General features: G+C 41.0%; 1 protein-coding gene across 2 annotated transcripts in view; it reads right to left on the reverse strand.

Moving 5' to 3' along the window:
• Ap1g1 (adaptor related protein complex 1 subunit gamma 1) overlaps positions 1 to 14,769 on the reverse strand; it is a 96,733-nt gene continuing 81,964 nt past the window's right edge. For both annotated transcript variants that reach the window (XM_052728622.1, XM_052728621.1), the window contains exons 16-23: positions 14,571 to 14,698; positions 12,746 to 12,850; positions 11,741 to 11,882; positions 11,433 to 11,559; positions 9,056 to 9,163; positions 8,779 to 8,939; positions 5,479 to 5,577; positions 1 to 4,166 (exon numbers count right to left, since the gene is read on the reverse strand). In XM_052728622.1, coding sequence (XP_052584582.1) covers positions 4,065 to 4,166; positions 5,479 to 5,577; positions 8,779 to 8,939; positions 9,056 to 9,163; positions 11,433 to 11,559; positions 11,741 to 11,882; positions 12,746 to 12,850; positions 14,571 to 14,698 — 972 coding nt within the window. In that variant the 3' untranslated portion in view covers positions 1 to 4,064. The remainder of the gene's footprint in view (positions 4,167 to 5,478; positions 5,578 to 8,778; positions 8,940 to 9,055; positions 9,164 to 11,432; positions 11,560 to 11,740; positions 11,883 to 12,745; positions 12,851 to 14,570; positions 14,699 to 14,769) is intronic.

Consider the following 14,769-nt stretch of genomic DNA (forward strand, 5'->3'; position numbering starts at 1 on the left):
TTGAGTATTGACTTTTTATTATTAGTCACTGTTCATAATTTGTTTCAACCAAAAGACAATACACACAGCAGAATTCAAATGCATCCCATGTAAATGTTTACATCCATTTTATTCCTCACTCGCCTCTAAGACTTATCATTTCATTTTAAATTTTTTTACATCTCAAAAATATGTCTGCAATAATTAGAACTTCATTAGCTGTCCCACTTGGAAACAGCTTTTTAATAATTTTACAGTAAAGAAGATGTGATGGGCTTAATGAAAATGTAACTTACAACATCGTGAAAGAAAAAGGACTTTACAGGAACACAGTGGGAGCCCACAAGGGACAGAGTTCAGAAACTCTTTCCCATACGATCCCTAAATAAAAATAAAAACAAAACACACAAAGCGCAAATGCAGGTTCTTGGGGTTGGGGGAGGGGAGTCTCCAATGCTCCATCTTGAAGCCAGAATCAAGAAGCAGCTGCTCACACTGCTTCAGCATTTTCTTCCGTGTAAGTGTTCCAGGTTCTGGGAACGGAACCTTGTCCACGGGACCCACTCACTGCTATTGCTTGAAAAAGGTATTCACTCAGGTCCACACACAGCCCCTCCCTCCCGAGCCGAGGCTGGCCAGGAGTATTTTAAACTTCAGCACTTCCTGTGCAGGCCTCTCTTCCGTGATCTTCCCCCACCCAGACTGACAAACAGACCGGCACACACAGCCCTCCCAACCACAAGGTTGGTGAATATGCATTTTCTTTCTTTCTTTCTTTCTTTTTTTTTTTTTTTTTGGTTGTTGTTCTCTCTCAGTTTAGGACACGGTAGTTAAAATACATTCACTGGGAAAAAAAATACACATTCAAACTCCTTCTTCCCCTACTTCTCATGGGCAAATATATTCATTCCAATGTAGAAGATAATGAAATCGAACCACAAAAGCAGTATTTCCTAACTTCCAACTTTTTCTAAAAGAACACAGAAATGGAAAGCATGTTATACAGGAGATGGAAAAGTTCAAACTATTAGTGCTGGACAGTTTCAAAAGTCTATTTTCATTTATGAGGGAGACAAAGGTTAAGAACCACACCTTTAACCAAGAAATGGGTATCTGCAATATTACACTGAGGAATGTTCCTTTAAATGAAAAGACCTTGAAGTTAACAGATGATTACTATACACTGCAGAAAACCTCCATGACTCCCTAAACCATCTCAAGGTAACAGCACCAAAGCATTGTGGGAGAAGTGTCTCGGAAGAGCACCCTTCCTACAGTTTTCTGAGATTACTTAGAGGAATTCTCCCTTAGGATGACTGGGGAGGGAAAGAAGGATGACACAGAAACTACTCCTCGAAGAAGGCGATAATGAGGTACAAGTGCGTGTGAAATTGTCAGTAAGTGGGGCTCACTGCTTATCACCCTGGGCTTATTCAAAAGTCACAGAAATCACTTCACAATGGCTCTGAGGTTGTCAAATCCATCCAAATCTGTTTCCTCTTGAAGGGTTACATGTGGGAAAGGAATGACTGAAATGTGCAAGAATTCACAGACACGAAGAGATTTCTCCTTTAAGCTGCAAGGCCAAGTGGGAAGATAACTAATGCTGATCCTAGAAACTAAGAAGGCACGCTGAAGCTTTCAAAGATCCAATCACTCGGAACAGTCTTCACAACCATCTGTATCCTAGGCAGTTATTTGGCTGCTAGTCCATCGGTATGGTGCTCAGGTCGTCTCAGAAATAAAGTCATATCTACACAGCACCCTTTGTGTTAAGGCCATGATATTTTTATTCCTTCTCGATAAAGCCATGGATGACCACATACTCTACCTCAAAACTCTGATCACCCAGGCAGATACTTTGTCAGCAGAGATCTTTCCAGCTCCATTGGCTAGCACTGTCTTTCAGCTTGGTCTTGAGCAGATTTCTTCAGATTCGACTTAGTTCAACAACAACGACAACGAAAAGCAACCAAAAACCTGAGCTGGTTAGCTACGGATGTAAAGGAGAAAATAAAGCCTCCACACAAAGAGGAATGTTAAGACAAATTCTATTCAAGAAATCCACCAATAGAACATTAATCCTATCATGTTTCACAGCATTAAATCTCCATCCAATGAAATCTGTCTGCAGGAAACCCTGAAGGCTTTCACTGCACAGGCAGAGCAGTTGTCTAAAGTACACGTGTCCAAACTTGCTTTACTGAACACAGGAGAGATATCCTATTCCTAACTCAGCTGTCCATTTACCCAGTCCAGTAAGTGTCCGTAAATCTTGCTCTTAAAAAACTATTAAGACCAGAGACTTTCCCTTTTGGAGCCTTTAGTTCAACTCCAGTTTGTCAATGTTAGGAATAGTCTAGCATCTGATACAGAGCTAGGTTTGACAAGACACTGAAGATTTTAAGTAAAGGCTTGGTGAAATGGAACAGGGAGAAAAGGAGATTGTATCAAGGTTTAAAACTGAAGCCAAAGTGTCATTCTACTGTACAATATGGTAACAGCCACCAATTAGCTTTACAAGTAAGGTGGGCCCCACTTTTCCTTTCTCCTGCTGTGCATTAGACACAGTGCCTGAATACCTGAACGTATAAAGTACATTCAATATGTACCGCAGGGCAGTCACCCAGCAAACCAACATAAAGACTTGGTGACATCAGGGTCTTTTCTAAAAAGCACTCGGCACTCTTACTGTTTAAAATGCTCAAATCTTTAATGCAGATGTTCATGAGATTGGCTTCTTTCAAGAGACCAATTTCTCAGACTCAGGAAAGGATATTCCTACGCTATGGTGACCATAAGACTTGCTCTCACATAGGGGGCAAGGAAGCTACAAGGCTTCATTTCAACACCATAAAGTACAATATAGGAAAGATTTCTTTAACCGTGTGGTCTTTATTTCAGTGCCAGTGTTACAGATACAACACAAATGTTCCAGTTAGAAGAAGGAATTCAAACGGAATGCCAAGGTCCAAGCCAGGCTCAGGAAATGAAAAGGGAGGTTTGGAGCCATGGATGAACTGACCCCAGTGTGCTCCAGATGAAGTCTGGTACTGCTCTTCCTATGGGCTATGGTGTTTTGTGACAGAGTCTGCTCCTTAAGACTGAACTCCTCTTTTGACCCATTTACCACAGCTCAAACAGGCAAGTGACAGGCTTGGGGGAACATTGTGGTGGAAACAGGGGCATTAATAACTAGTCATGTATCTTTTAGAAAGTGTCCACTTTGCACTTTAAGGGGAATTGATTTTGAAAATCATGGAGAGAGAACTCATGACTACAGTTAAAGAATGGAGAGAAGGGGGAGCTGGAAGAGCCTTGGAAGTTTCTATTACAAATAGAGCACCATATCCTTCATGCCAAATCTCAACAAAAGCTCTTTGAACTGCATCTGTCCAGTGTTTACAAACAACCTCTCAAGGTCTAACCAGTTTTGTTTTGTTTTGTTTTTTTATAACAAACATACATACATACATGTGTGTCTGTGTGTATACAGCAATGCACAGAAAAGGCTACCAGGAGCCTAATGCCTCTTTCAAACATTGGGAGAACCAGCAGAAAAGGGCAGGGCTCCCTTATGTCCATTGTTACAATTCCATTCCAAATGCCGGATGTAAAAAGCGCCTTAGGATGGTAACCAGCTAGTGAGGAACGAACACCCCACCTTGCCCAGTCCACAGAGATACAACAGTAGAAAGAAAGGGCCACTCTTTGCTGCAGAGACAGAGCGAGTGTTTTCTTGCCATGAATTCCAGTCCTCTCCTCCAGACCAGCTGCTGATTGCCTCAGTGGCCCAGAGAATGTTGATTCTGGCTGCAAATGTGGGAGGGGTGAAAGTGTGGAAGAGGGAGAAGAGGAGGAAGAGTGCAAAGGAGCCTCCAGAAGCAGCCAGCCTCCACAGCGGAGGAGAGGACCTTAGTCTTTACCGATGCTTCAAGGTCAGCAGTACCTTGAGGAAACCCTCCTCGACAGTTCTCTCAGCTCCTCATGCCCATGGTACAGTTGGGGGACTTGCCAGCAATCACAACCTCCTTCCCAGAATTCCTTTGATTGAGTGGGATAAGAATGAGAATGGTGCTGGACCCTCATTGCCAGGACTGAGGGGGGAAATTGTTCACTTCTGCTAGATCTTGCATTGCTGAGCCCTTGTGATTATATGTGAGCTTGATCCGCATTCGCAGCTGTTGCTATAAAAGGGAAAGAGAACCATAAATTAATTCACTGAAATAAAATCTCCCTCTCTCTCCAGTCTAACTAGACTGCTTCTTGGAAACAAGGTTCCACTACATTGACCAGGCTAGCCTTGAACCCTTGGGTTCAAGTGATCCTCTCATTTCAACCTCCCAGGTATCAAAGACTACAGGCACACACCACTACACCGGGCTCCAGATATATTTAATCCTAAAGGCAAACCAAGTACATCAAAGTAAAGCTGTCTCAAATGGTACATAGGCAAAGAGCCAACACCAAATACTTATCACTCTTGGAGCCCAGGAGTCAACATCAAGGCCATAAGGTAGAGAGCATGCACATGCAGAATACCAGGCAGGCCCCCAGCATTGGGGATGGGGGTGGGTGGGGTGGGGATCGGGGGGCAGGACACAGACAATACAGATGGACAGATGTGGGGGCAGGGGGCACAAAAGATTTAACTCTGTCCAAGTCTCCAGAAAAATTAGGGAATACACTGCTGCATGTTCTACATTTGAGTCAACTGCTGCTTGGTTTATAAAGCCCATGGTAAACATCAACGTCAACGTTTCTATTTCCAAAGCATAAAAGAAAAAACTGGGTGCCCAGGTAACAACAGTAGTTTTAAGTGTGGCAAATATCAAACATTAATACATTAAGAAAAAAATTTGTCCCATGTATCTGACGATGAAAATAATGTGTGTTTATCTGTGCTAATGATCTGATCAAAACTCAGAAAAAGACAGAGGAAAGGCAAAGTAATATAGGAGAAGGAAACAATCAGAGAGCTTGCAAGGAAAAAAAAAATTGAACCATTTCAAAACTCTGTGAAAATCAGACAGTTAATTATTAAATAAACCAGTTTATTTCTTTGAAAAAATACAGTGCAACTGTTGCTAAATTGGTTTCTACATAATTTTTCATTTAACTGCTTCACTTAAAATGCATCTAGTTTGGATGGCCACACTTGGTGATTTCAGCAGTAAATATGGACTTCTGACTCAACAAATGATTTTACCTCGGAATGTAAACTTTTGTTAAATCTTCAAAACTATACCTATAATCCTCAAAACAGAGAATTTTTAGTTGCATTTTAATAAGATGTCACTAATCCCATTTGCTGTCCCTGGGCTCAGTTTATCTCTACAAAAGGACAAGGAAGTTAGACCAGGCATATTCCTAGATCTCTTCTCTAACTATGAGTGAGACAAAACAAAAACAAACACAAACCAGAAAAAGAAAAGCAAAGGTTTACATGAGAGAGCGGGTTTACACCTTATGTAGAGCTGCTCCGAATGTGCTACTCACCTTCTGTGGATTCAGAACCTTAATGACTTGCGTGATGGTCCCTGTGTTAAATGCTGGGACAACGCTGCTGCTAGGAGACAGAAGCTGCAGCTGGAATGTCTACAGAGGAACAAAGGGCACTTCAGAAAAGCAGCAGTGTTAAGTCAGAGATGTCAGCAAGAAGCTGAGCACAAGCGGATGGGTCAAGTCCCAGGTTCCCCTAAGTTCTGTCCAGTGCTTGTTTTCCAGATACCAACCCTTAGTATATAGTCACTCACTGAATTTGCAAAATCCCAGTTAGGTCTCTGCTTGTGAAAACTGAAAAGGTGCCACCTTCCCATCTCTACCAGAAGGTGACCAATTCTTGTTCTGGAAACTCTGCTTAGTGGTAACTAAGTAACTTGTGATCAACTACACAAGTAAAGAATGTGTGCCTGTGGCCTGAAACAACGCCAAAGGAGCCTAAAAAAAAAAAGCTTTCCAGACATAATAAGCCAACATACTAGCTAATAACTACAGGCCTTTATGCTTCTGTGTGATCTGAAGACTAGGCTTCAGAGACTTGAACCTCTGTTTTCTAAAGCCTGCATAATGTGGATTATGTCAAGGTCTGCCCCTAAAGAAAGGCATGAAAAAGCCAGTTGTTAATACATAAGTGGAACATTCAGGAATGCACCAGCAGGGACACAAGGCCCTAACACAAAAAGTACATGCAGAACCAGCCCCAACAGCAAAAGACCAAGAGAAGCCAAACATCATAATTTGTTGAGTGTGGAGAGGTTTTCATCTGTTTGCAGAGATGGAACAAATGCTTTAAACAAGCTAGGTGAGTCATACTGTACTAAGCAGCTACAAAAAGCCTTTCCTGAGAGGCAGAAAAGTTCCTTCATAAGCTCAAATATTAGAACTCAATAGTCAAACTCAAAGCACAGGCTTATTATCTTGGTTCTCATTTATAATTCTATTGTCAAAACGAATTATGTAAGCCAAAAATGCTGTTACCAGCCAGGTGGTGGTGGTGCACGCCTTTAATCCCAGCACTCAGGAGGCAGAGCAAGGCGGATCTCTGTGAGTTCGAGGCCAGCCTGGGATACAGAGTGAGTTCCCGGAAAGGCTCCAAAGCTACACAGAGAAACCCTGTCTCAAAAAACAAAACAACAACAACAAAAAGCTGTTACTAATGTATTTCATTACATTTAAGACACTATCAACTATGATCCAAATGGTTATTTTATAGAGCACTAAGAAAGAAAAAAAGCTGCCCATTAAACCATGACAAGATATCAAGTTTATTTTTCTATGGCATGGGAGGAGGTAATCAAACTTAGGACCTTGTACATATAGGCAAGTGCTCCACCACTGAGCAACAACCTTAGCTTTAAGGTATCACTCAAATTACACTTCAATTTCAGAAATTGAAAGCTACATAGTAGTAGGAAATGTGGCATTTTGAAGCTCAAGATACATTAACAAAACACAGTGCCCTATATAACACCCAAAACAAGACCATGCAAAATCGATGCTGCTAGGCCAGTGTAACATAACTAGCATAAAACCCTAAGGTGTAATAGCTGCCGTTTCCTGGACACTGAACACAGAAAAGTGCTTCTGGCTGGGTCCAACATGAGAAACTCATCCACTCTTCAAAGTGACACTAGAAGTAACTCTCCTTACCACCTCACTTTGCAAATGAAGACAAAGACACAGAGACTGACCTGCTTCATGCAACACAGCAAGTACTAAGATCAAAACAGGACAGCTCTAGAATTTATAAGTGACTTATAACTATATCACATCACTTTAAAAATACATTAATTATTCTGGCTCTAAAATTATGAGCAAAGGTTAAAAAAAACCCCACAAAACAACAGTAACTACAAGAAAGTATTGTCAGCTTCCAAATGCATGTTGTATGAATGCCATGCTGCACATGTCACAGAAAGATTAAGTTAGCTTAGTCTAAGCCAGTGCTAAGTGCAAACTACGGCCCAACACCTGTCTTTGACATTCTGTTGGAATGGAGCCATGCTCATTCGCTCGTGTGTTTTCTACAGCTTGAATCACTATCTTTCAGAGAAAACCTTTGTACTCTGCTCATTTCGGAACTTCATTAAAATTGTTCAGTATTCAAAACCAAACAAATATTCCTTAAATTAATTTGTTGTTTTAAAATTCCTCAATTCACCAAACAGTCATTGTATCAATAGTAAACTGGAGGTTAATGAAGGAGGAATATTTCACTCAGGTATCAAGACACAAAATTTTTCCTGAGGCTAGAGGGATAGCTCAATGGGTAAAGGCACTTGCTACCAACTCTAATGACTGGAGTTCAATCCCCAGAACCCACATGGTAGAAAGAGAGAACCACCTCCTGAAAGTGGAGTTGCCCACACAAACTATGACACGTGTATCTACCCACATACATGAATGTATGGGCAGACACATACAAAATTAAAAAAAAAAATCTAACTTTGAAAGTGTAAACTATCTATACATAAAAGTTTTGAAAATTTTTAATTCTAATCTAGTGACTAGCTACCAAGTAGTCCTTTATCCTAATTAACATTTTAATTCTATGTTATATGTTGAGTTCTTAGATCTTTAGTACTACATTACTAACCCTATGTCAATACTCTAAGCATTAACCTTGTAAAATTCAGTTCTCACTAATCCTAATTTTTGGTTTACTCTTTTAAAAAATAAGGTCTTACTATGTATGTAGCACTGGCTGGTCTAAAATTCACTACTTAGATAAGGCTGGAATCCTCCTGCCTCTTCTTCCAAAGTGCTGAGATTACAAACATATGTCCCCATATCCAGCTGAATTTTCTTTTATTATGCTAGCCGAAAAAGTATCTGTTACTGGAGCTGGAAAGATGGCTCAGCAGTTAAAAACAGTAACTGCTGCTCTTCCAGAGGATCCAAGTTCAATTCCCGGCACCCATGCCAGATAGTTTATAACCACCCATAACTCTAGCTCCAGGGCATCAGATACCTTTTTCTGGCCTCATTGGAGGGACACGGACGGGGACACACACACACACACACACACACACACACACACACACACACACACACACACACACAGCGTACATTTACAGAGATCCACCCAAATACATATAAATAAAATTTTTAAAAAGAGTATAACAAAGTAAAAGTACTCACTAAAATGACATGCTTCAATGAGCGATTTTGTAACACTGCTGAGTTAAGTTAAATCTGAAAATTTAATCTCTAAACATTAAATATATTCTTCAAATGCACAAAACAAAGTTAGCTAATTTTTAATCAAAAGAAAAGGCAGAGAAGACACTGTAATACCTTTGGTACTGCAGCCTGGAAAACAAAGTCCGTCATGTCTAGCTCTGTGCTGTTAGAGGCCTGTATCGTTATCACTGTTACACTGGGGTTGGTGTTTGACCGTTCAAAGGTGAATTCTATCTTCAAGCCATTCTTACTGTATGCTGTGATGGAGGGGATACCTGGGGAAATACAGGAGGATCAGTCATAGAGGAGTCAGCTAGCAACAGAATTAGTACTCCCTTTGCTCAGTAACCACCCCTCGGTGCTCAAGTGAGGGTAGAAACGGTAACTGTACCTGGAGCGATGTCATTGAAGAGAGGCTGTGACGAAAGCCCATCCAACAAGAAGGGGGGCTGGGATATCTGTGGCACTGAGGCAGGGGTGGGAGCAGCAGCTGGAGCACCTAAAACAGATTTCCAAAAAAAGTCAATCTCAGGGAAAAACTGCAGTTACTATGAACTCAAGTTAAAGAAAGGATAACTAACCAGTATTCAAAAAACACAGGCCAAACAAGAAGAAACAAAAATTCAAATACTTTAACTTCTGTTCACCAAAATTACCATTAAGAAAACAAGACCACAAGCAAGGGGAAATGTCTATTATGTAACAAATGGCTAAGTGTTCAAGATATAAATATCTCAATGAAAGAGATAACCCAAATAAAGAGTGGTAAGATATATAACATGCAATTTATAGAAAAGAACCTGAATGAAAGGGTATCCTTTGTTTTTCTTTCTTTTTTCCTTCTTCTTTTTTTTTTTTAAATGAAAAGGGAATCTTAGAGAGGGCTCAATCCCACCATATAATTAATAAGGCTGAAACTACTTGCTTGATTGGTTTTGTTTTTGTTCATTAAGACAAAGGCTCATCATGAAGCCTAGGCTGGTCTTGAACTCAAAATCTAAATACTGGGATTATAGGCATGTGCCACAATGATCATCTAATACTGTGTATTTCTTGATAAAATATTAGACAAACATTGAAAAACATAGTCATGCCAGGTACAGTGGCATAGGACTGTAATTCTATACTCAGGAAGCTGAATAAGGAAGAGTCCAGTAAAGGTTAGACTGGGCTACATAGCAAGATCACGTCTCCAAATCACCCAAAAAGAAGCAAAAGTAAAACTTTAAAATTGAGTTACGGGAGGCAGAGCCAGGCGGATCTCTGTGAGTTCGAGGCCAGCCTGGGCTACCAAGTGAGTTCCAGGAAAGGCGCAAAGCTACACAGAGAAACCCTGTCTCGAAAAACCAAAAAAAAAAAAAAATTGAGTTAAAAGCCAGGTGGCAGTGGTGGCACATGCCTTTAATCCCAGCACTCAGGAGGCAGAGCCAGGCGACTCTCTGTGAGTTCGAGGCCAGCCTGGTCTACAGAGCGAGATCCAGGACAGGCACCAAAACTACACAGAGAAACCCTGTCTCGAAAAAACAAACAAAAAAAAAAAGCATGAAGACCTTGAGCTAATATTGGTCTTCAGTTACCTAGTATAGTTTTGACATCTGCTGGTCTAAAATTGTTTCTCTGTTTACAACCCCTGCCCTCTCCCTCTCCATAGACCCAGGCTGGCCTCAAACTCACTACATAACCAAAACTAACCCCGAACTTCTGATTCTCCTGCCTTCACCTCCTGTGTGCTGGGTCACATAGGTGTACTAACACACAGGGCTTATTCAGTGCTATCAATAAAAGCCAGAGCTTCCTGAATGCTAGACAGTCATTCTACCTAGGAACTGCATCTCCTACCCTGAAATTGACTAATTGTAAATGACTCTAAAGGCATAAAACAAGATGCTTTTAAAAACTGTGTTAAGATATAAATTGTGGGCCAGGCACAGTGAAGCATGCCTTTAATCCCAGCATTTGGGAGGTTGAAGCAAGCAGATCTCTGTGAATTCAAGGCCAGCCAGGACTACAAAGCAAGTTACACACACACACACACACACACACACACACACACACACACACGTGCACCCAGTCTCACAAAAAACAACAAAAAAGATATACATGAGAGTTCTGGAAGCCTGCTGTGTTTAGGGAAATCATTTAGACCAGGGTAGAGAGCAGAGTTGCTCCACATTCTGAACCTCTCTCTGGTTGTCTTCTTCTCAGTATAGATAGGCTGCCAGGTCCGTTGTACTTTTAAAAATATCAACTTTTCAGCCACACTTTACATGACAATTAGGATAAAATTACACACCTCAGTGATACTCTTGGACACACCACTTGCAAATGGCTAGTGCATATGAATAAGACAAAAAAGACCATGCTAATGGTGGGTGCTTTCTCTTTGGTTGCTTTAATAAAAGAAGGGAAAGAGGATGGTAGGTAATAAGTTAACCCATCACCACAAATGTCCACAGCTGTTGAAAACTAACTATGAAGAGAAACACATCTGGAGAAGGTTGATTTTGAGGCACCAACTAAAAACAGAGTTGGCTGGAAACACATTATTTTCTCTTCTAAAAAAGGAAGTCCATTCTATCTTAAAATACTAGCAACAAACCATTCTTCCAAAATTAAGTTAGCCTTTAAGAAATCCCTCTGGATTATCCTCAGAGCATTAACATGGCAGCTTACATCCCAGATGTTGCCAATTCTATCCTTGCTTCTTATCATTTCCCCCAAGATCTCTATTGCTATCCAAATAGTAAATAACTCCAGTCTGGCCTCACCTGTTAGGGTGATGTCTCCCAGCAAGTCAAGAAGTTCTCCACCAGCAGAAGCCGGTTTGGTGGTAGGTACAGTTGGAATAACAGGTGTTATGTCATTTCCTCCCAACAAATCCAATAAATCATTGGCCTAAATAAGGAAATAACACCTTCATTCATAAGTTATTTGTCTAAAGTGGAAAAAACTTTGTGTTTTTAACATTAAGAAAGGCAATTATCAAGCAATCAAAAGACACTAAAGGTATCAGCTAAGAAATAAGCTACAGGGACTAAAATACACCAGGAGCCCCAGACAAGCAAGTAAAGGCTACCTGGCTGGTGGGCTGGGGCCCAGAGGGCGGTGGCTTAGTCTCTAGTGGAGCTGCTTCTGTCTCTCCATTTGTCTGCACAATCTCAGAAGGGCCATTCGTGGTCACTTTTTCCATGACAGGCATTCTTTCAAGTAGGGCAGACCTAGAAGAATCTGAAGTGGTTACATTCTAGGCAGTTAACCTAGACTCCCTGCACAAAACAATCACCATTAATGATTAATTTTGAAGCCTAAAAAATATCTCCTCTCCCTACCCAACACACACACACACACACACACACACACACACACACACACACGAGTAGAAGATGGATTATAAAATATATACATGACCTAAATTCTTAACTGGATTAAGAACAGGCAAGAGATCTTGAATAAACAAAATGTCCCAAATCCCCAAAACTGCTATTCAGTAGCTGAGACTAGGGTGAAGGAAGGTAAATCCAGAGATATTAGCAGAGTTCGGTCATGAGTTGGATACTATATAATGGGTGGGGTGGGGGGTAGGGGGACGGACAAAAACAAAACACCAAATGTTTGAAGTAATGGAATCTGAAAATTATTTCTTGTAAAAAGATAGTAACTGCCTTTTAACCAAATAAAATGTGAAATGATGCAAACTTTATATGGGGGGAGCATGCAATGAAAAACACACAATAATTTTTATTTATTTATTTATTTAGAGACAGGGTCTTATCATGTAATTCTAGCTGGCCTGAATCTCACTCTGTTGACCAGGCCAGCCTTGAACTCACAGAGACCCACCTGCCTCTGCCTTGCGGGTCCTGGGACTGAAGGCAGGCCTCACCATACCCAGATCAATACATTGATTTCTTTGGCGCTCAGGCAGAGGAGAAAATGGACAAGGAGGAGCGGCCCCGCAGCGCGAACTGAAGAGGGTTACAAACTCTGTGAGTGCCGCACAAGCCATGTCTCCTCCACAAACTACAAGGACCAGTCACTCAGAACGCAGTGGTACAGCCAGTGGTTGGTTTATTTTGCTCACCTCATATGGTCATATTTCTTAAAAAGTGCATTGTATTCTACTGCCCTCTGCTGGAGCTCTACATCGATGCTGCTTCCATAGATGGAAACCACCTTCTTAATTCGGCTGTAAAAGAAAACGATAAATCAAACATTCAAAACACAAAATGCATAACGAAGCAGTGAAAATGTTAAAAACAAGAGTTTCCTCGTTAAATTTTTGAATTATCTATGTTTCTTAAATTCACATCGTGTTTCAAGAGGATACCACTGTCTTATCTCTATTCATTCACCATTATACTACTCTAATTGTAACGACAGATTTCTAAGTATCTATTCCATTTCCTTCAACCTGCTAGAGGTTTGAGAACACAGCTTAGTGGCACAGTGCTTGCATAGCTGTGTGAGGCCCAGCAGTGAAGAGGAAAAAACCTTGCAAGACAAAAGTACCCATCATTTTGCCACAAAGGGAATTTGTACTATCCAATTCTCATTCTTAGTAACTTTAAAAATCAGGTTTTCGCATCAGAATGCTCACCACAAATCCTTCCAATTAACAATTTAAATACTAAGAAATTTACACTTCTCATGAAGCCTTACACTGAAGATGAAATAGCAAGTCCAAGAAAACTAATTTTATCAAGAGTCAATTTTTATTCAAAATAGCACCAAGTAAAACTTAGAAGATTTAAACACACACACACACACACACACACACACACACACACACACACACACACACACTTTTATTCCAACACAAATATTTCAGAATATAATAAATCAAGGCAGGCATAGTGACACATGCCTTTAATCCCAGCCCTTGAGAGGCAGAGGCTGGCAGATCTCTGAGTTCCAATCAGCCATAGTTATATGGTATAAGATCTTGTCTCAAACAAACCAAAACAAACAAGAAAAGAACAAAATAGACCAAAATTTTAAGGGCAAATGTTAGAAACTACATTGTAAAAATACAACTTTAGCTACACAATAATCCCCAGTAGGGTGGGGCCATGACAGAACAAAACACAAATGAAATAAGCATCAACTACAGACTGATCATTCTGAATGTGTAGTACGAAGTAAATGAAAACTTTCTATCATTGTCTCTACTTCTCTCCAGTCTTTTTATTTTATGTGTGTGAGCTCCTTGTCTGCATGGATGTCAGTTCACCAAGCCTGTGCAGTGCCTGAGGAAGCTAGAGGAGGCTGTTGGATCCCTGGAACTGGAGTTACAGGTGATTGTTAACTAAAGAGTGGGTGCTGGGAATCGAACTCGGGTCCTCTGCAAGAGCAGCAAGTGCTGAGCCATCTCCCCAGCCCCATTTTTGTCTATTCTTGAAGTTTTCTGTGATAAGCTTTTAAATTTCCCAGAGTCTCATGTAATCTAGGTTGGCCTGATTAGTTATATATTCAAGGATGACCATAAACAACTGATCTGACCTGTTTATGCAGTGCTTGGGATCAACCCCGGGTCTTGTGTATGTCAGGCAAATAAATATTCTCCCAAATGAGCTACAGAACAAGGGGCTAGGGTGATGCCTCAGTGGGTAAAGTGACTCTCAGGCAAACATGAGGCCCGAGATTGTCCCGAGCACCTACAGAAAGCCAGGGGTGGTGGTACACATCTGTAATCCTAGTGCGACCAAGGTGGACACTGAGGGTCAGGTTCTTGAAGCTCTCTGGCCAACTTGTCAAATAAGTGAGCTTCTGCCTAAGAGACCCTATCTCAAAACTGAAGGTGGCAAATGACAGCAGAAGACACTGCATCAACCTCTGGCCTCTGTAGTGTGCACACACACACGGAGTTACAGAACAACCCTCTTCACTCTACTTCCCTCAGTACTCACTTTACAGTACAGGTGAATCGAGTAGAAAGCTTCATAATGGCAGTGAGAGCATACCCTCGTGTCACAGAGGTGGACATATTAGAGATCAGGACACTTTCTAAAATATCCAGCACTTCATCTTCAGTCACCTGGAGAGGAAAACCAAGACACAACACGTCACCAATGGGAACTGTAAAGCACGGGAATCCGAGGAGCTGGA

This window comes from Peromyscus californicus, unplaced genomic scaffold (assembly GCF_007827085.1).
Source record: "Peromyscus californicus insignis strain IS unplaced genomic scaffold, ASM782708v3 Scaffold_8__1_contigs__length_139910024, whole genome shotgun sequence".
In the NCBI taxonomy this organism is placed as follows: Eukaryota; Metazoa; Chordata; class Mammalia; order Rodentia; family Cricetidae; genus Peromyscus; species Peromyscus californicus.